This window comes from Mollisia scopiformis, assembly GCF_001500285.1.
Source record: "Mollisia scopiformis unplaced genomic scaffold LY89scaffold_37, whole genome shotgun sequence".
Taxonomy (NCBI): domain Eukaryota; kingdom Fungi; phylum Ascomycota; class Leotiomycetes; order Helotiales; family Mollisiaceae; genus Mollisia; species Mollisia scopiformis.
The window spans coordinates 294,514-313,165 of record NW_017263617.1 but is presented as its reverse complement, the minus strand read 5'-3'; the positions used below and the strand labels follow the sequence as shown (position 1 = coordinate 313,165).

The 18,652-nt window shown below is 48.5% G+C and overlaps 5 protein-coding genes across 5 annotated transcripts; 3 read left to right on the top strand and 2 right to left on the bottom strand.

Annotated features, from left to right (window-relative positions):
* Window positions 1-43: 43 nt before the first annotated feature.
* LY89DRAFT_364932 (RNA polymerase-like protein II mediator complex component Srb8) lies at window positions 44-5,043 on the top strand. The gene is made up of 4 exons (XM_018207020.1): window positions 44-751; window positions 800-1,397; window positions 1,449-1,653; window positions 1,705-5,043. Exons 1-4 carry the CDS (start codon window positions 184-186, stop codon window positions 4,834-4,836), a joined length of 4,503 nt encoding a protein of 1,500 aa, XP_018061735.1. The 5' UTR covers window positions 44-183; the 3' UTR covers window positions 4,837-5,043.
* Window positions 5,044-5,796: 753 nt separating this feature from the next.
* LY89DRAFT_789822 (uncharacterized protein) lies at window positions 5,797-9,343 on the bottom strand. The gene is made up of 8 exons (XM_018223302.1): window positions 8,885-9,343; window positions 7,871-8,291; window positions 7,695-7,824; window positions 7,551-7,641; window positions 7,312-7,499; window positions 7,010-7,259; window positions 6,863-6,942; window positions 5,797-6,805 (listed from the first exon to the last, which is right to left on the bottom strand). Exons 1-8 carry the CDS (start codon window positions 9,033-9,035, stop codon window positions 6,215-6,217), a joined length of 1,902 nt encoding a protein of 633 aa, XP_018061734.1. The 5' UTR covers window positions 9,036-9,343; the 3' UTR covers window positions 5,797-6,214.
* Window positions 9,344-11,643: 2,300 nt separating this feature from the next.
* On the top strand, window positions 11,644-12,682 carry LY89DRAFT_789821 (complex I intermediate-associated protein-like protein CIA30). Its single transcript, XM_018223301.1, has 2 exons — window positions 11,644-11,801; window positions 11,858-12,682. Exons 1-2 carry the CDS (start codon window positions 11,723-11,725, stop codon window positions 12,577-12,579), a joined length of 801 nt encoding a protein of 266 aa, XP_018061733.1. The 5' UTR covers window positions 11,644-11,722; the 3' UTR covers window positions 12,580-12,682.
* Window positions 12,683-13,112: 430 nt separating this feature from the next.
* Window positions 13,113-15,713, top strand: LY89DRAFT_660658 (uncharacterized protein). The gene is made up of 3 exons (XM_018212561.1): window positions 13,113-13,977; window positions 14,025-14,118; window positions 14,166-15,713. The coding sequence occupies exons 1-3, from the start codon at window positions 13,236-13,238 to the stop codon at window positions 15,661-15,663; spliced, it is 2,334 nt and encodes a 777-aa protein (XP_018061732.1). The 5' UTR covers window positions 13,113-13,235; the 3' UTR covers window positions 15,664-15,713.
* A 19-nt stretch (window positions 15,714-15,732) lies between these two features.
* LY89DRAFT_660655 (cytochrome c oxidase subunit VIa) lies at window positions 15,733-17,229 on the bottom strand. The gene is made up of 5 exons (XM_018212560.1): window positions 16,711-17,229; window positions 16,628-16,652; window positions 16,421-16,580; window positions 16,356-16,363; window positions 15,733-16,262 (listed from the first exon to the last, which is right to left on the bottom strand). Exons 1-5 carry the CDS (start codon window positions 16,895-16,897, stop codon window positions 16,223-16,225), a joined length of 420 nt encoding a protein of 139 aa, XP_018061731.1. The 5' UTR covers window positions 16,898-17,229; the 3' UTR covers window positions 15,733-16,222.
* Between the last annotated feature and the right edge of the window lie 1,423 nt (window positions 17,230-18,652).

Sequence of the window (18,652 nt, the reverse complement as noted above, 5' to 3'; positions counted from 1 at the left end):
CAAGGCCTTGCTCCCTCCATCACCACGGACGACACTCCCCCTGCGACGTACAGTACATCCATCTTCGCTCATCAGACATCACGAACGAATTGCTGGTTTATGATATCTCTGCTGCTCGGTGTTCATCGGACGGTTATCGTGATCCTCGACCGCGTGTCTGGATAGCCACGACATGGACGAGTCATGACGAGCCGCATCGTGGGCCCCCCGGGAAGAGAGCCACTCCAGAGGTCCTTCTCTTCTTCAACGACTACCTTCTCGAGGCCGTCGCCCCATCGCACATTGTCACAGAAATTCCCATCATCGTCGCCGACGAGGAGAACGAATGATGTCTTGATTGACTTGACCGTGGATGCGGATGCAGCCGGGCGACATGCGCCGAGGATTGGGACATCAAGACTGAGATTGGAGGTCTCGACGGACTCAAAAAGTGCGCTGGTCGAGTCTCCCGCGCCTACATCGGATTCAACGTCAACATGGAAGCCGTCTCTGCCAATTCCTCCTCGAGGCCGTCCTGTGCTTCATTTCGATGTCCCGAGCGTCAGCAACCTCAGCCCACGCCCGTCGCAAGACGGAGGACAAGATGAATCGACGATAAAGCCCATGCCTCTCCCTGTCCGACCGAGACAGCATGCTCCGCCGGCATTAGGAAAGTCGCGGCATCCAGCAGGAGCATCAGTGAAGAAGGATGTCCGTCCCAAGCCCTACGTTCTGGAAGTGCCAACCATAGCACCGCACTATCCCCCCAATGGTTTGTTACCCCGATTTCCAGCTGTACAATTTCCGCTAATGTGTGAAGGGCATGCCGACTTCTTTCCATGGACTGGGAACCACACCGAGGACCAGTTCTCGGAGCATGTCATTCGCCATGGCTATCTCGATAAGGCACAGATGACGCAAAACGAGACAGCATCAGCGAGGTCGTCTATATTTCCAGCGCTCAAGCACAAGAGTGGTTTGCAGACCCTCTCCTCTCTACTCACGAATGTCCTGGCACAGCGCAGGGCGCATGGCCAGATAACTTCGGCCTCGACCTTCAAACCTCCTCCGCGAGTGACCGTGACAGACACCAAGAGGGAGATGTGGCTCAAGGACTTAGCAAACCCCACTATATCGTTACGGCGACTAAGCCGATCTATCCCCCACGGAATCAGGGGGAAGGTTTTGTTGGATCAATCATTAAGCAAGAATATTCCTATTGAGCGTGCAGTCTGGCTGGCCAAATGTGTTGGGGCGAACGAATTGAGATCATTTAGAAGAAAGGGTGCGAGCGGAACTTTCGCGATGGGTGGAGAAGCAAAGTGGATTCGGGACTTCACGGTTTGTGTGGAACAATTCATCGAGAGCATCGCTGGAACGTGTGGCGAAAAGGATTTCAGAGTGAGAATAGATTATGCGTACGTCAAGCTGTTTCCCAACCGGAGCAATGCGCTGACTCGATCTTGTAGCATACGATTAGCAACACATTTCCACGCGGAACATTTGCTTGACCGGGACCATTACATGGACTGGCTCGTCTCATCTGTCGAGAATAGTCCTCAAGCAAAACTACCAATGTGGTTGTTGATAACCGAGATCTATTGGAAAGATATATTGCAGTATCGGAAGTATGGACGTCGACTAGCGACTGCCCTGATGAACCAATTGACCGAGGTTTGTGTGAATTCATATCTCTGTGCCTGAAGTAAGCTAAGACCTTAGTAGACTCTCAACCATCCTGACCACGATATCTTGGCTCCATTGTCTGACCGCCTTGTCGTTCTATTGGATGGAATGATGGTCTCCAACCCAGAGAGTTTCATAGCGCCCAAATCCTGGCTCAAGTATCGAGACGCTCTGATGTCCAGCTTGTCAGGAAAATCTAATAGCCTTTCCACTGTCCTCCTGGAAATTGATCGCCGGAACAACCGACTTGCGGCTTCGAGTGCCAAGAAAGAGCTCAATTCCCGTCGTCGTTTCATCAAACTCCTGGATCGGACGCTTTCGCATCCATTCAGTCACGAGCTGGCACGACAGTGGTGGCAAACGGATGAGGACAAAGACATGCTCATGCAAACAGTCTTGGAATGGGCTTCTTCATTTCATCGACCCGGTGTAGCCAAGATCTACGTTGCCACTCGTCTTCTCAGAACCTGGAGCCACTTTGGTGCCGATGTCACTGCCGCGATTCTGCATTTTATTGACTCTGCAACTTACGAGTCCGGTCGCAACAGAAATGCCCTCTATCATCTGGTCTCGGAATTGGCACGCTCTGAGCATTTTTCAACGCCCCGATATCTACAATGGCTGATTGCTCGGGGTGGCCTCCATGATGAGGCTGATGTAGTGCCCAGTGCACCTTGCTCCACACGACTCTTAGCCGAGTTACCAACGCACAACCTTAGTGAAGGTATCTTGGAGCTTCGCATGACACTACTCACTCGAGCCAATTTCTCGGTGGACGAGGAGGAGGAGCAGGTTAGAGAGTACATGGCCATCATTAATGTCGATCTTCCGGGCATGCAAACGCATGTGGATCAAGATCTCGACTCGATCGATATCCCACCATTTGCGCATCGAATCCCACTCATTAGTACTGCAAGTCGAACAAGCAAGTCTGAGTTGGGACTCTGGCTTCGGCAAAAAGTCCGGATTCAGATGATACAACCTACAATACCACCTTTAGACGATTGGGATGATTGCCCAATGAAGAGAGGGACGTCTGCAATTACCGCGTCGGAATTCGGCACGATCAGGCAGTATCTCGAGCTCATTAATGATTATTCTATGCTCGCTGATGTCATGATGATCGTTGCAAGTTCGAATGACCCTGAAGTCTTAGCATCCTGTGCAGACACTCTTGATCTACACCTGGAGACCTTTGCTGCAATCGGAGCCCTCAAAGGACTCTTCGACAATTTAATTTCCCGGCTCCGAACTTTATCTAAAGAGACGGACTCGATTCCGAGAGGGTTTCTAGTGTCCGTTGCTGAGTTAGCTGCACGACTCCCAGAACAAGAGCTAACTGCACAACACCTTGCGCAAGACCTACTTAGAAGTGACAGAAAAACTGCAGCCGATGCTTGTTCCCCGGTTTCAGACCACATGGCGATTGTGGAGACCGCCGAAGTCGACTTCACGGACGAGATTGAGAAAGTCTTAGCAAGCGGCAACAGTATGGACCAGGGAACTTTAGATCGCTTGTTCCACAGGATTATTCTGCGCTCAGAAGAATCATGGGAGAAATCGCCTGAACAGCAGAGGAGCTGTGGTTTACTCCTCACTAGACTTAGGACTTTCGACTCTAAACACTTCGATGTTCTAATGGCTGCGTGGGTGACGCGCTTACTTCAGACAAAAGCTCGTCCAGCCCTTACGAAGGTCTTGAGTCCTCTCATCAGTTTTGGGTGCCTTATACTTCGAGATGTCGTTCTCAGTTACAATCTCCTAGTAGATACTCCGGATAACCAAGGTGCAGCCCTGGAAATGCTTGCTCTCCTCATGGAACCTTGCCTCATGCCCGACATCATCACTAAACAAGAAGCATACCGTCTACGTCTCAAACAATCTCACATGCTCAAAGACTACCCAAGAGAAACATTACTTATCATTCGGAAGGCTTTCGAAAGCTGTCCTTCTGATGACAATTCTCCTCAACACCTACACGCAACGGAACTGCAATCGTTACTTGATAGTTCCCCCATGTGCGAAGTGTTGGGAACTCTAGTTCTGGCTGATCCCGATGTTTTCGTGCAGGAGCTCGTACTACCACTGCTTCAATGCGGCATGACAAAGCCTACCGCAAGCATCAATGCGGTAATTGACTACATGTTGGTCGGTAGGGATGGACCAAACCAGGTCACCACTGAAGTGCTTCTCAATTCAGCAAATGATTTATCCCTACCCTTCTGTCAAATCAAGCTGGCATCAGTACTGAGAGAGGAAGATACCGTGATGCAAGACGGAGATGCTGGCCGATCAGAGCGTCTCGACGCCTTTGATAAAGCCATAAAGTCTGCTGTCGATAACGGAAATACCGCTTGGGCTAGTATCGTCCCGCTACTTGATAGGTCCGTTGCACAGCATCTGCAACAGCGAGCCGAACAACAATTTCTCGCCTTGTTCCCTTCTCCAAAAACATTGAACGTTGAGCATCTTCCTGATATCCAAGACCGCGTGGTTCAAGCGCGAAATGTGCTACGAATCATCAATACAACAGCATGTATTGGATCAACAATCTCCTCGTCGGCTATCCCTGAATATCCCAGCCTTGGCCCCGATATCGTTGCTGCATGCAATGGCCTCTGGCTTGTCCTAAGTAATTCTTATCCCCAAGAACTAAAGGATTGTATAATTACCCATTGGCTTCCGATGCTTCTATCCTTCATTATTCTGCATGAGTCTGCCTTCGATACGACGAAATCAGGACATGAAAGCCGCGCAAAGACAATTTTGTCGTTGGTCGCAATATATCTCCAGCTCCAAGTCCTAGACGTCGACATCGAAGTAGCCAATGAGCTCATGAAACAAACTTTTGATCTGTCTTTATCTCTTGTGGATCTTCTACCCGAGGACATGCGTCAACAATGTATCCGCAGTTTGCGCGATACTGTGTGCAGTCCCAGTGTATCTTACATGTTGAGCTACTGCGCAAATCCAAGTGAGTGGTTGGTCATGGTTCAAAAGGAGCGTGTTCCTGCGCGCTCGGGCGCTAGTGCCGATTCAAGACCAGTGGAAAAGGAGAAACTAACGCCATTCTCGCTGCGGAGGTGGGAGAATCTGGGCGAGCCAACACCCAATGTTGGAGAGAATGATACGAGCCTGAGCTTGACACTCTTTGGGGCAAGACGAGGCTGATCTAGGTAGCAGGGAGCATATACTTTCTTTTGTTTTGATCACAATTTCGAGCATGTATGTATCTAGGTCGGGCATCGAGCATGAGCGTTCTGGATGTTTACGATAAGACGATGGATGACTTAAGGACATGATAGTATCACTATAGCATATTCGTTCAAGTCCTAGGAGCGAATTATTGAATGTGATCCGAGTAATCTCCAAGATGAGCAAATGGGAAGAGAATAGTTCTGCCAGACCATACTTCCAGGCTCTTTCTCCGCCCCCATTCGTGCGGTGCTTCGTCAATCCTCATGTCCATGCGCAAGATCTTTCCCAACTTTGTCTCCATCTTAACATCCGGATGATCAAACAACGAACGAGGTAAATTGCCGCTCTCACAGCAGCATCGCTAAGTCGAAGGTCTTGAAGGATGCCATGTGTCCAGCAAAAATACCAAGGGGTCCTCGAAAGCTTAGAGCATTGACTTCTGCATTGCCATACCGAGTTCTAGCCCTGTTTTGGGCTTGCCTTAGCATACGGAGGGAGAAGGCACATTACCAGCTCTCGAGACACATGTGGTTGTTGGAATGTTCATCAATGAAAGGTGAGAGAATGCAAGATACTGACGATGCAATGGGGCAAGCTTCTGTTCTTACTCGGCATCTGATCTACTGTAGCTGTGATGGTAGATTGAGGTTTCGGGGAGCTGGGCTGGGCCAGTGAGAGGACATTTTAGATGTCACAAGGAGTTGATCCGCGCTGAGTTGAGTATCAGCTATGTCCAAGACCGAGCATCCTCTTACCTTTTTCGCTCTTGGGGTCGTTCTTGGATAGAGAGAATCCATTCTCCAAGTCTACCATATCGAGGGACTGGTAATCTGAGATTCACAGAAGAGGAAGCTAGCACGCGCAAGAACGTTGGTGTTTCAAAAGCTTTCACTTCACTGATGAGCATATCATTAAGCATTCTGGTTACTTGTGAAGTTTTTTTCATTGCTATGTACACCATGTCCGAGAGCAGTCCTGCAATATGTACGCGTGAAGAGACCCTTATCCTATGACATCTTGTCCAAGTGGTAGGAGCAAGACAATCAAGGAAGCGGGTGCGAAGCATTTGTCTGGTAGAGGGTTTGTATTATGCCCAGACAAGGAGAAGGAAAAACAAATTGCATGACCGTGAACAAGAAGCTAGGTGCGGGCGGGTGTGTGAAGATCTCTGCCTCGAAATGACAAAAGCAGTTGCAAACATTGACAGACAACTGTGTTATCCTCGTGCAGAAACATGAAATCGAAGTGCAAATGCAAACAGAAGGCATGAGTGCAGTGAGCGCGCCTAGAACAGGACAGGCAGGCAGTGATACCGACCACGCGTCAAAGCAGGCCAGATGCAATGTACTTACTAAGAATCCAAGGACTCAAAGCCAGAACCATGGCCAACGGGAGTTGGGGTGCTGGAGCGATCATCTTCGGCTGGAGCATTGCTGGCCATGGGCTGTCCATAAGCGGCTTGGAAAGTGCCTTGTTGAGCAGGAGAGCTGAAGCCGTAGGATGGGGCCGAACCGTAGATGAATTGCTGGCTGAGAGGACTGGAGGTTGGGCTGCCACCGGTGTTGTAGGCGGGACTGCCAGGATAGCACGCAGGGGCAGGGAACTGGGTGAAGTAGGCGCCATTTGCCGTAGCATAGATTGGGCTGCCATAACCACCATAACCACCGTAACCACCATAGCCACCATAGCCACCATAACCGTAGAAGGCGTTGTATGGGGAGTGTGCAACAGGGGATGCGACATAACCATAGGCCTGAGAGGAGACGGAGGCGAATTGAGTGGCATGTTGCTGCTGAGCGGCAGGTTGAGGAGCAGGGGATTTATATGGAGTGGCGGAAGCCTGAGCACCATAGCCTGATCGACGACGTTGGGAACGGGCCAAGGCAGCATTGGAGTCCTTCTGGGCAACTCGCAAAGCCATGCCATGCAGGGTGAAACCGAGCTGGAACGCGTGTTAGTCGGCGAGGAAGCAATAAGGGAGCAGATGCGGTGCACTTACGGAAGCGTTCGCACGGAGAACTGAAGCGACAGATGGTTGCATCTCAAACTCGACGAAGGCAAAGCAACGCTGTTGGGTGGCTAATGCGACGCGTCAATGAGGCTCTCAAGGTGAACGTGAAGGATAGAAAGAGTGAAGAAGACTCACCATCGACGATGGAATTATTCTTGTGCAATGTAACCTTGAGAATGCGGCCATGGCTCTGGAAGACATCACGAAGCTCATCGATGATGGCATCAAGAGGGACGTTGCCAACGTAGATGGAGCGGCGCTCAATGTCATATTCTTCAAGATAGCGTCGGCCGACAGGGTCTTGAGGGACGCGACCGCGAGGAGATGAATTCATACCCATGTTTGATACCGGTTGCATCTTGAACTCCTCATGGTTGCGATATGCCTAGAGATGTCAGAAATGACAGCTGAAAGAGAACAAAGGGAGAGGTTCGTACCTGAAAAGCAGCCTGACCCTCATCATACAACTCGAATTGGACGATGATACCGTTACCAAGGTTGTTAAGAGCAGCATCGGCGGGGTTAATTTGTCTGCAGTAGCTGATACGACCAAAGCCACGGAGAAGAGCCTCAACCTCAGATACAGTGAGATCAGCACCATACTTACGCTCGAAGTAGAAGAGACCTGCCAAAATCTCAGTTTCAATTTCATCACTCGACGCGTCCTTGAACTTACGATGAGCCTTGGCTCTCTCGCAACGGCATGGGCGACCCTTGATAGTGCGTCCGCGGCCATCCCTAATAGCACGGGAAGCGTCATCATCGGTCTGTGGTTGTGTTAAGAGACGAAAGAGTATCAGTGACCAGAAGCGAAACTCACAGTGAATTGACAGAATGCAAAGGGCATCTGCTTAGAGTCACGGCGGATCTTGACAAACACGGTGCCAAACTCTCTGAAGATTTCAGTGACAGCGACCTCGAGGGCTTCATCGCTCTCGCTCTGAAGGAGACTGTGCAATGTTAGGACGTAGACTTACACGGAGGAGAATTACTTACTTGGCAACGAAGACACAGCTGGATGGTAGATAATGAGCCTGGGCATCCTCAGCCTTGATGGCGATAGCCTCGGCGGTTCTCAAGTGCGATTCCTCAGCGGCATAATCACGAACAAAGACACTGCGTCCGCTCTGAGCGCTACGCAAAGCCTCCAAAGGAGAAATCGGACCGGAGTCAGAACCGGAGCTAGATCCAGAGCGCCAGTTGTCACTCTTGCTCGCACGGCTCATGAACTTCGAACCGGTTGGAGTACGCTGACTGGAGCCTTGAGGGCGGCGGGCGAGAGGAGAGTCGAAGGGGTCTTCAGCACGACCTTGAGAGCCATTGCGAACGAATGGTGGGGAATAACGCTCAATGCCAGCCTTAACGTCCTTGTCGACCTTGATGGTCAACTTGGAAAGCTTCTTCGAGACAGCACCTTCTGTTCTGCATTAGTAAACGGCCAATCGAGTCGCGAGACGCGTCAGAGAAATTAAACGAAGTAAACAAACGCGTAAACACGTAAACACGGAAACGAAGGGGAGTAACGGGTAACCCGGGAGACAAAATATAGGGTAAGGCTGAACATGAACCCCTAAAAAAGATGCACTAAGTGCGGGACGGCCCGAGCCGTGGCATCGAAGTGTCCAGGGGGAGATTGAGGCTGAGAACAAAGGCAGCAATGCAGAGCCATAATGTGCACGTGTTTCGATGCTCCAAAGACTTCATCAGGACTTGAAGAAGTAATTGGAGCACTGACCTCGATGGTGAAGCCAGATGATCCGAAAGTAAACAAAACAATAGAACATGGATGGAGATGGAGATGGGAATGGAGAAAGAAGATGGAGATGGAGATGGAGAAGAGAGAGCCAGCTTGGCAAGATGCAAAAGCAGAAGTAGAGTGTAGGTGCACAAACAAAATAGTGTAACGTAGAGGTATGTGATGGAGTGAAGGGTTCAAAAGCAATACAAACAGAACATCAAACGTGTAGCCAGAAGAGACTCGCAGACGAGGCATAAGGAATGAGAACGTACCATCATTGGGAGTTTGGGGAACCTCATCGCCAGCATCGCTGGAGGCGCTGTCACCGTAGGTGCTAGCTGGGGAAGGCTCGAGAGAGGAAGCGCGGCCAGAGCCAGCAAGCTTCATTGCGGGAGCGGACGGAGTACCTGCAGAAGCAGACATGGTGATTGCCAACGTGCTTTGCTTGAATGCTGGGGAGAGCAGTGAGAAGAAGAAGTGCAGAGGGAAGACAATCAAGTTGGAACTGTGTAAACAGTAACGGACGAGAGTGTGTGTGCAGGGACAAAACGACGAAGTTGAGGTGGAAGTGGAAATTTTGAAAAGAGGAAAGAAAGTCAGAAGAGGCAGAAACGTTGCGAGATTTTATAGCTGAGCCCGCTTTGCTCTCTTAGCGGCCGGTCGGGGAGCGCTGAGTCTTGATGATTGGCTTAGCTTCGGGCAGAACGAGGTCTAGGACCAAGGAGTATGTGACCACCACCACCAGAGGAGGAGGAGGAGGAGGAGGAGGAGGAGGAGAGACGAGCCCCCTTCTGCTCCCACCGCCCAATGCATCCTATGTTCTAGTAGATGATGACGACGGCAGGCGACCTAGTGAGGGCATTGATTGATTGATTGCATCGCTCGTGAGGATTACTATCTACCACCAGCACTTACTCAAGGAAGCCTGATGAGCACTGCAAAAAGAGCTTCCGAGGGAGGGTCACTTGAGTTTTCTGTTACTATCTAACAAATGTTCCAACCATTCCCTTGTGCTCGTGCTGTGACAAAAGCCCCTCCCCTCCAGCACCCTCACAACTGCCAGGGCAGAATGCGGGTGTGGTCATAGCTGGACCATAGCTAGCTAGTGAGACCCCTCCGTAACCGGGGCGAAATTTAGACTAAGCGAGCCTATTTCCCAAAAACATCTCCACCTTGGAGTGAGAGGAGACAGATGGGAGACAGATAGGAGACAGATAGGAGACAAATAGAAGACCATGGATGGCCCGACACTGTGTATCCTGCATCATGAAGCTGGGGTTTTGAATTGATGTCTCTTTGTAACTTGGAATTCATGCTCCTGAATCACATACAGAGCCACATCAACAGCTACCGATTATGACGAGACCGTCACTGCGACCACTACTAGGACGAAGCCTCATTTGCATTATCATGCCTCTTCTCTGGATTTATGAAAAGCATATCGTCATGCCTTGGCAACGGTCAGTCATGCCAAGGCTCAGTAAGTTGGAAACAACAGCACCACTGCATCGGCTGGCGGCTCTTCCCCAGGACACGTACAAACACGTCCGAAATGATAATGCGGAAGCTCCAGGACGCTCGAAACTACCATCAAAAGACACGTCGACGACAACACGAAAGTCTCTACATTCGTTAAAGAATTGGTACGTGCGTGCCTGCATAGGGTGCTGGTTCTTTGCCTCTATTCAACGGATACCAGCAGCTCAACTTGGTACGTATCTTCCAAATGACCCTTGTCAACTTCTGCCACTCAAGACAACCTCTGACTATGAACACAGATAGACATCCATCACCCAATTCTCCCCAGACTTGCAGTCATTTGTCGTGTACGAACTTGAATGGCAACGGAAAACGCAAACCAATGGCCGGTTTCCAGGACAGGAGCATCGCATGGACATACAACAATGAGCGCAGGCCCCGACGTTACAGAATAGCATAACTCTTCAGCGGCTTAGTAGCTGGCATTCTCACTCCTGCTCAAAGTCTTGCGTGGCCCAGCGGCACGTCAACATTTACTGCGGTGGAATGGTAGACATATTGCAAGTTTATAGTACTTTCTGCTGACTTCCACAATGTAATACTCTCTTTCTTAACTGCGTATCAATTACATGTTTCCAAAGCTGGGCGTACATCTGTTCTATTACTTTGTTTTAGAGTGCAGGAGAATAGAAGAAGCATTCTCGAGGTTTGCAAAGGCAGATGATCCTTTCTTTGGCCCATGCTCTTTTCTCACTTGATGATTTACTCGATACAAAGAGTCTAGAGCATTGTTCACATCATTCTCCAATTTTATTTCTCTGTTCTCCATGCAACTCCTCTGTACGGTGTACCCATATGTTTTGAATGCTCGGGCGGGTACGAGTGCCCCGATGATCGTGATCGTTCAAGGTCACGTGAATTGTCACGTGAACTGTCACGTGAACTACTCCACGTGACACGTGGCCGATTTCAGGAGTACCTAGGTACCTAGGTACCAGAAGAAGTTTCCTAACAATCACAAAGCATGAGTTGGAGCTAAGTCTTGAAAGCGATCAAGAACGAAATTTCAAACATGAATTAAAAGCGATTTGGCTTCATTGAAGAACGCAAGCGGCAGAAATTGCCGAAAGGGACGCAACGAGTACTAGCAAATCAACGCAAGAGGCAAGCAAAGCAAGGAAGAGAGCGAGCGACTCGATTATCACTTGAGGGGAAGAAGAATCTTCGGTAGCGTGTTCCTTTGCAAAGAAGGTCGTCGTTGCCGTTGTGTGCTGCTGATGGGTGCCAAGTCTCGGGCGCTTGTTGATCCCCTGGTAGGACGAAGAGTGAAGTCGTTCTAAGATTCGAGTCGAGTCGAATCGAGCCCCGTCATTGATGGTGCGAGACGTGAGATGTGAGATGCGAGTAATATCAGCTTCTGTGTCGAACAAAGCGAGGTAACAATGGGAAGGAGCTGTCCTCCTTGAGCAGCACAATGGCAAGTCGTAGCTGCAGCTCTGACTTTCCTAAGCGACGGCGACGGCGACCCCACATTCATCCTTGGCAAGGCTACCCTGCGACCCTACAAGATCGATGATATCAATCTTCCTCGGAGCAAGCACCTTGGACAACAATTTCAAGCGTAATCCACGATGAGAGTCACCCCAAATCCACTCGCGAAAGGGTTCTTTGGTAGAAGTGTAGATGAGCTCAAGCGTCTATCGGGCATAGGTATGTCTTGAGAATCCCTTCCAAATTCGATTTAATATCCTGATCCAGCTTTACAGCTCTGAGAGCGGAAGGCACCAGACGAGCTACCAATCCCTACGTACTACACACATTCCACGAACCCGATTCACCCGAGTCCTGCAAGTTGATGTCGGATGGCGATGTGGGTGGATTCTCTCGGGCACATCTAGATTGGATTCCACCAGCAACAAGCCTACACCCTCTTCCTTCTGAGAACAATAAAGGCTATGCCAAATTCCATGGAAGCATATCGATTGAGCTCCCGGCAGACAAACCACATATCCAAAGGACCGGCTATGCAGCCTGGAGGACCAAAGATAGACCGCCGACAGTATTTGGCAAGTCACTATGGGACATCGATCCTTACGCTTTTCTAGCTCTTCGGATCAAGAGTGACGGGAGGAAGTACTTTGTCAATTTACAGACGGAGAGCATAGTACCGACAGACCTCCATCAACATAGACTATACGCCAGGAGGCCGGGAGAGTGGGAGACGGTGCTGATCAAGTGGAACGAATTCGTTCGGACGAATCATGGCGTCGTCGTGGAACCGCAGACGGAACTGTTGCGCCAGAAGGTCAGGACGGTGGGAATCGGTCTCATCGATCGTATACCGGGCAAGTTTGAGCTTTGTATTGAGAGAATATGGGCTACGAACGAACTGGGAGAAGAGTACTTGAAAGAAGATGACCGGATAGAGGAAGGCCAACTGAAGAGCAAACACGGCGAGAAGATTAGGTGGAATGAGGAGAAGGCCTGAGCCTCACAATGACGATTGATATGTAATCTATGTACAAACTAATGGCATCTGAAGCAGACTAAGCTGCTCGAATCCTATTGTTCAATAATAAATTTCAGTCCACTCCATATATTGCAGCAGTGAGGTATTGGGGACTGGGTGAGAGTGGCCACTCCTCTGCAAGGTATCCTATAAGATACCACCTCAAGCGATTGCTTACCAAGAACAAGATTGAGGGGGAACCGCGAGCATAGTCATCGAAAGTGCTTCAATAGTTCAAGCCGTGGCGTAAGGATGATAAGTTGCAGTAGCAAAAATACTAGGAGACACTATGGCTACAGTTTATCAATTCTGTCGGCTCTTTGACAGCGATTACCAGACGGATGCACGGCTTGTATAATAATGTATTTCAATAAGTACATACAGTATTAAATTTTGAATGCCGTTCTCGGATTTAATGCTAGTTGCTATCTCAGAGTCGGACATTCTAGAGTTGCGACGGTCATGTACCCCACCAAACCCCCTGCCTGTCGCGACTTCTTGGACGCGTGCAGCGAGCAATACAATCCCTCACTCAATCCTTCATCGATGAACGACGACTATCCATGTCATGAGCAAGCTTTATGCATGTTACTTGATGCTTTCAAGCGCAGCGCGTTCTCCCCAAGATTACGAACATGACCCGCTTCCTTACGCCAGCCAAAATCGGCGTACTGGCTCTGATTGAACTCTACACAGATGCCATTGTGCCCACCTCGTCTACCCTCCCAGTTCTCTCGTTCATCCTTAATCAATTGATACCAGCAACGGCTAAATCCTACCCAAGAGAAGCAGACTCAGCCCAGTCACTGCCTTTCATACTGGACATCAAATCCTTCGAAGTCCTCCTTGCAGCCCATCCTGCAGCTTCTGGCTTACCAGGTCGCTCGTTATGGGACCATTTCCTCAAGAAGCTATGGGAAATCGACAGCCTCGATTCTTTGCATACGTTCTTCACACAACGAACAAATCTTCTGGCCAAAACTCGCGAGGACGTTAAGAAGGATGGCGACTTGGGAATACCACCCCCCTCGGAAAATATGATCCTGCTGTCCCGCACATCCCCATTTGGAAGCTTCGTACGTCGGTCAAAGGTGGAATTTGAGCGTTTGAGATTCAGTGACGCCCTGGCTCTCTGGACCGCGTTTACCAGATGGCGTGAACAATCGAGGACATACTGGACAAGGAGAAATGGCGGACTTGGAAGATGGGCTGGCGACAGGGCGCTGGGAGAAGGCGAGGAAGAATGGGGAACAGATGCTACCGAAATGCTAGAACTTGTGGCGTATGGTGGGGTGAGCCTAGAGGACGAGATGGACGGCAGTGTAAGCACTGATGATCTGGAAAAGCTGCTGGAATTCCAGGTCGAACAAATGCAGAGTACGTATCGAGAACGTTGTTTAGAGGTCCTGAATTGACAGAAGTAGAGCTGGGGAACAGAGTACCACCTGAGGTCAGAGATAAAATCCAAAGTATCTTTGGGGAAAGCATCATGATACCGAGCTTGTCCCATTATTTGAAGTAAGTAGATTTGTTCTGAACAGCAATCACCTCTGACTCAAGCCTAGCTTTCTCGATGCCTGGCGCTCTGGCGACTACCCAACCTCGTTCGACAATTTGCATCGGTATTTCGACTACACCATGCAGAATCGAGATCGGCTATTCTACCAGTATGCTCTTATGAACTTGGCTGTTCTGCAGGCCGACTTTGGTTGCTTCGATGAGGCATTGGCAGCGATGCTCGAGACTGTGTCTACTGCACGAGAGAATAAAGACATGGCATGTCTGAACTTTGCGTTGAATTGGTTGTACCACTTTGGCAAGGCACATCCTGATACCATCAGAGGGACCGATTCTACAAATATGCTTGGTGTGGAACGAGAAGGCCTGGCATACCTTCGTGTCAAGGCAAAAAAAACGGGGATGTGGACTTTATGGGGATCATCACTCCTGAGTGAGGCTAAGTTGGGCATGTCAAATGGTGAAAGTGTTGCTACAGCCTTTGAGAACATGCTGAGGAGTTCTCAACTCATCGTCGATAAAAACATGAAGACTATGATGGGTCCACAATTGGCGATGTACTCTTCCATGTGGGCTCGGTTGGGAGTATCACATCTCTCGAGGCAGTACTGTCAGATCTTTCTAAGCTGTCACGCTCGCTACACCCTTTTCGATGACACACTGAGGTTCACTTGTCGACTTGCTCATCTACTTACGGAAAAGGGTCATTATGACGAGGCTCTAGAGAAGCTCGATAGTCTGGATGAGAACTCATTGCGCTCATGGAAAGCAAATCAGTACTGGTTGAGATACAGAGGTGTCATTCGCCTCAAACGGGACCTCCGTAGAGACAATCTAGACGGAGCCAATCAACTGTTGTCCCAGCTCCTTCAATTCACAGGCACAGACATGGACTCGGACCTTGCTTTTGAGATTAATATTCTTCACATTGAATACCTCACTCGACGAACCGATTATGGTGCAGCATTAGCGAAGATAGAACAGATGGCGTCTGTGATGAAGCAGGACGGCGACGATCTCAATTTGCAGGTAAAACTGCTTACCATGAAAGCGCTGTTACAAGACAAATGTGGCCGTCCACAGAAAGGCTTCTCTGTAGCTGTTCGAGCAGCAAGCATTGCATGGCGAGCGAGACTCGTACCAGCTTTGTGGGTGGCCATGGGATTTATCGCAAATATCCTGACTTCACTGTTCGAGTTTCAGGCTTCAGCTCAGATACTCATTGCTATCATTCCACAGGCTCTTGAGTACGAAAATTGCTCGTTGAATGCTCAGTTATATTCTTTCCTCGCGGATGCGTGTATGGGAATGGCTGGACAAGCAGGGGTTGGAAGTACTAAGAGAAAGGAGAATCTCACCAAGTGCTTGGAGTACATCGATCGGGCGTTCAGCGAATACTCTTCAATTGAAGATATCAAAGGGCAATGCGAGATGATGGCTAAGAAAGCAACTATTATGAAAGTTGTTGGCGAGAAGATTTTGGCAAATGACTATGCTGGCGCTTATATGGATCTAAAGAAGGAGGCGGCTTTGGCACAAGCCTAACAATGATACCCAGTATGATAATGTTATGCAAGCATTCTTTGAGAAACGAGTTGTACGAAACAAAATCATCTTGCTCTTGCACTTTCTTCATCATTGTAGAGAGCCTCGAAGAACATTGTTCGAGCCCTGTAGAAGCTCCGTATGTCGTCCTGTTACTCTCCTTAAAGCGTCCTGCGAAAGGCACGTAACGCATAAATCAGCCTTGTCAACTGTACTAGATTTCACTAGCTGTAACCTATCAGTGTGAGGCAATGCAATTTCATTCTTCGCCATCACACCCCAATCCTAGAACCTCCTCCCTCCAACCTACCAAAAGCACTCGTTGCACACAGAATGAGAGTACCACCCACAACATCTCCATCAGTCGAATGCATACATCACTTCACTTCACTTCACGTTGGCTTCGTGCAATCGGAGACATATGCTGGATTGACTTCTTGTAATGCTCGAACTGAAGGAGAAATATACACTCTTGTCTATGTGAAACCAAGCCCATTGCCCTCTCATTCCCAAACAACCCTCATCACGACTTCATTCACAGCCACGTCCTCCCTGTCTCTTACTCATCCTTCTTGTGATGGTTGACCTTGTCATTCCAGCTACACAGTGTCAGCACATCCCTATGCAATCATCTTCAAACTTCATCGTGTTTTCCTCCACAACCACCTAATATAATTGAACATGAAACTTACAACAAAGTCTGTATCAGAAGTCAGCAGCCATTCACCTCTCATCGTTCGCTCCTGGGTCGACTTACCTTGTCACCATCACCCCAGAAGAAGTTCTTGGTTCGGATGTTCTGGTATGGATACTCAGGTCTTTCCTCCAAAGGCTCCATGTGTGCCCAGTGGCCCCAATGCTCATTCCACAGAACATAAGCATTGGCACCAGCGATCAGTAAGGCAGGGATCGTGATGCTAAAAGGTCAGTCCACTTCAGCTTCTGCACCTCGGGGGCTTCATACTAAATTGACAGCTTGCGCCACAAGTCTAGCTTCCAGTCAGCCTCTGCCACTCTTCAATCGTTCCTACATTCAACTTCACGTACCACTTGTAGCTGCAGCATGATCCTTAACAGCCTTCCTCTCGCGGTTGAAAGCATTGTCCTCGGCACCGTGGAAAGCGGAGCTCTCGGTGCTCGCAAAGCGTCGTTGAAAAGACTGACGCACAGCAGGTGAGCGCAGCTGTGAAGCGAAGCGTTGAGAGGTTCGTAGCATTGTTCGTTGAGGGGACATCGTGTCCGCGATGGTGGTCAATTGGTTGTAGTGTTCTTGAGGAGGGAAGTCGTATGTTCGCAGAGGAGAAGCTCAAGGACGGCATACTCCGACCCACATTCACTATCACGTGGTGATGTGCTGACGGCTTCCATGCATATTCCAAGGTCACGTGGAAAAGTTAGGTAAGGCAGAAACACGACAACTTTCAGTCCCAGCCGTCTCTTTTATCTTAAAAATATTATATTCGCTATAGCAAATTAAGCATAGTCGGAGATTATTAAAAATAATTTAAATATTTTCTGTTACAGCACGCACTCAGGACAATGGAATCAAGACGTACGCACTAGTATGTGAATAATAGACAAAGAATCAAGAGAGTGGAAGAGTGTTGAGGACAGATAAGCTGGATCCTCAAACACTAACTGAAACAATCACGTGACCCAAACCCTATTCAACCCAGAACCGTAACATTTTCTACGCTTTATTTACTTTAATTTATAAAAAATTAAAATATTTTTTTTATTTTAAATTTATTAAATAAATTTAATTATAATAATAATATATATAATTTAATTTTATTAACATATATTATTAATTATTGTCGGGAGTATAGGCTAGGCGCCACCCCATTGGCTGAGACCTGTCACGGTTACGGAGTCACGTGCCCGCTACGAAATACTCACGTGACCGCTCGCCTGTATATATGCCCTGCCTTCCGGCGCTTCCTTCCTTTCTTTCCTCTTTACCTTTAGATTCTAAGAGATAGCCTAATCGATTCCTCGTCTACGTACTTGAGTCCAACCGTGCTGTCACAAGACCGGGCCGGAAGATCAGACAGGATTAGCGGGACTAGCCGTTTCGTATGGAAGCACGTGATGTAAGCAGATTTATGCAGTAGCTAGTATATAACTCGTACGACGTAGTACGAGTTAAAGGGTAGACGCAATACCACGATTAGTACAGCACCTGCTGCTTGTTGTGGCCGCGTCTCACAGCACATGCAAATATCACGTGATTTACAGCTGAATACTGTGCTTCCAACAAATATAAAAATTTAATTAATTTAAAAAAAATCGTATTTTAATAATTCGATATTAACGAATATAGCTTGTAATTTGTGTCTATGATTTTCGCGTTTTTTTAAATAAATAAAAAATATTTTAATTTTAATTTTATAATTATTATAAAAAATAATTTGTAATTTATTAAAATTTAACGAAATAGTATTGTCACGGTTCCTGCCTTACCTGGAAGTAAGGTCACGTGGGTTGGTATGGTAGATGAAGTAAAGTAGGCAATAGTATTGAAGTTAAGAATGATAATCAAGTTGAGCACGAAGCTCCTACCTAATAGCAGAAATGCCAGTCTTATATAGAACCTCTGCTTCCCCGCGCTAGCCGTGCTAGACAATCTAGCACGTCGCTGCTAGCCATGCTAGCCGGGCTGGCAGAGCTAGCACATCACGTGACACTTGTCTCGTGACTTGCTGGTCGCTCGTTCCTACATCCAATAAGCCGTCTGGTTGTTTACCTCATTAAGCGTTCAACAGTCCAGTGCGTTCCTGGGACTGTACGTGTCCTGGGACACGTACGCCCAGGATTCCTCCGTATCCTGGAATCCCGCAGGGTCCCAGGAACGTGATCGTGACAAGTATTACGAAACGACTTATTATCGATGAGTTAATAATATGAGCGCGTTATATATCCGGCCGAGCAACGATTTGTTAGAAAACCCATTATAAAAGAGACTCGTAAATACCGCTTATTATCAAAA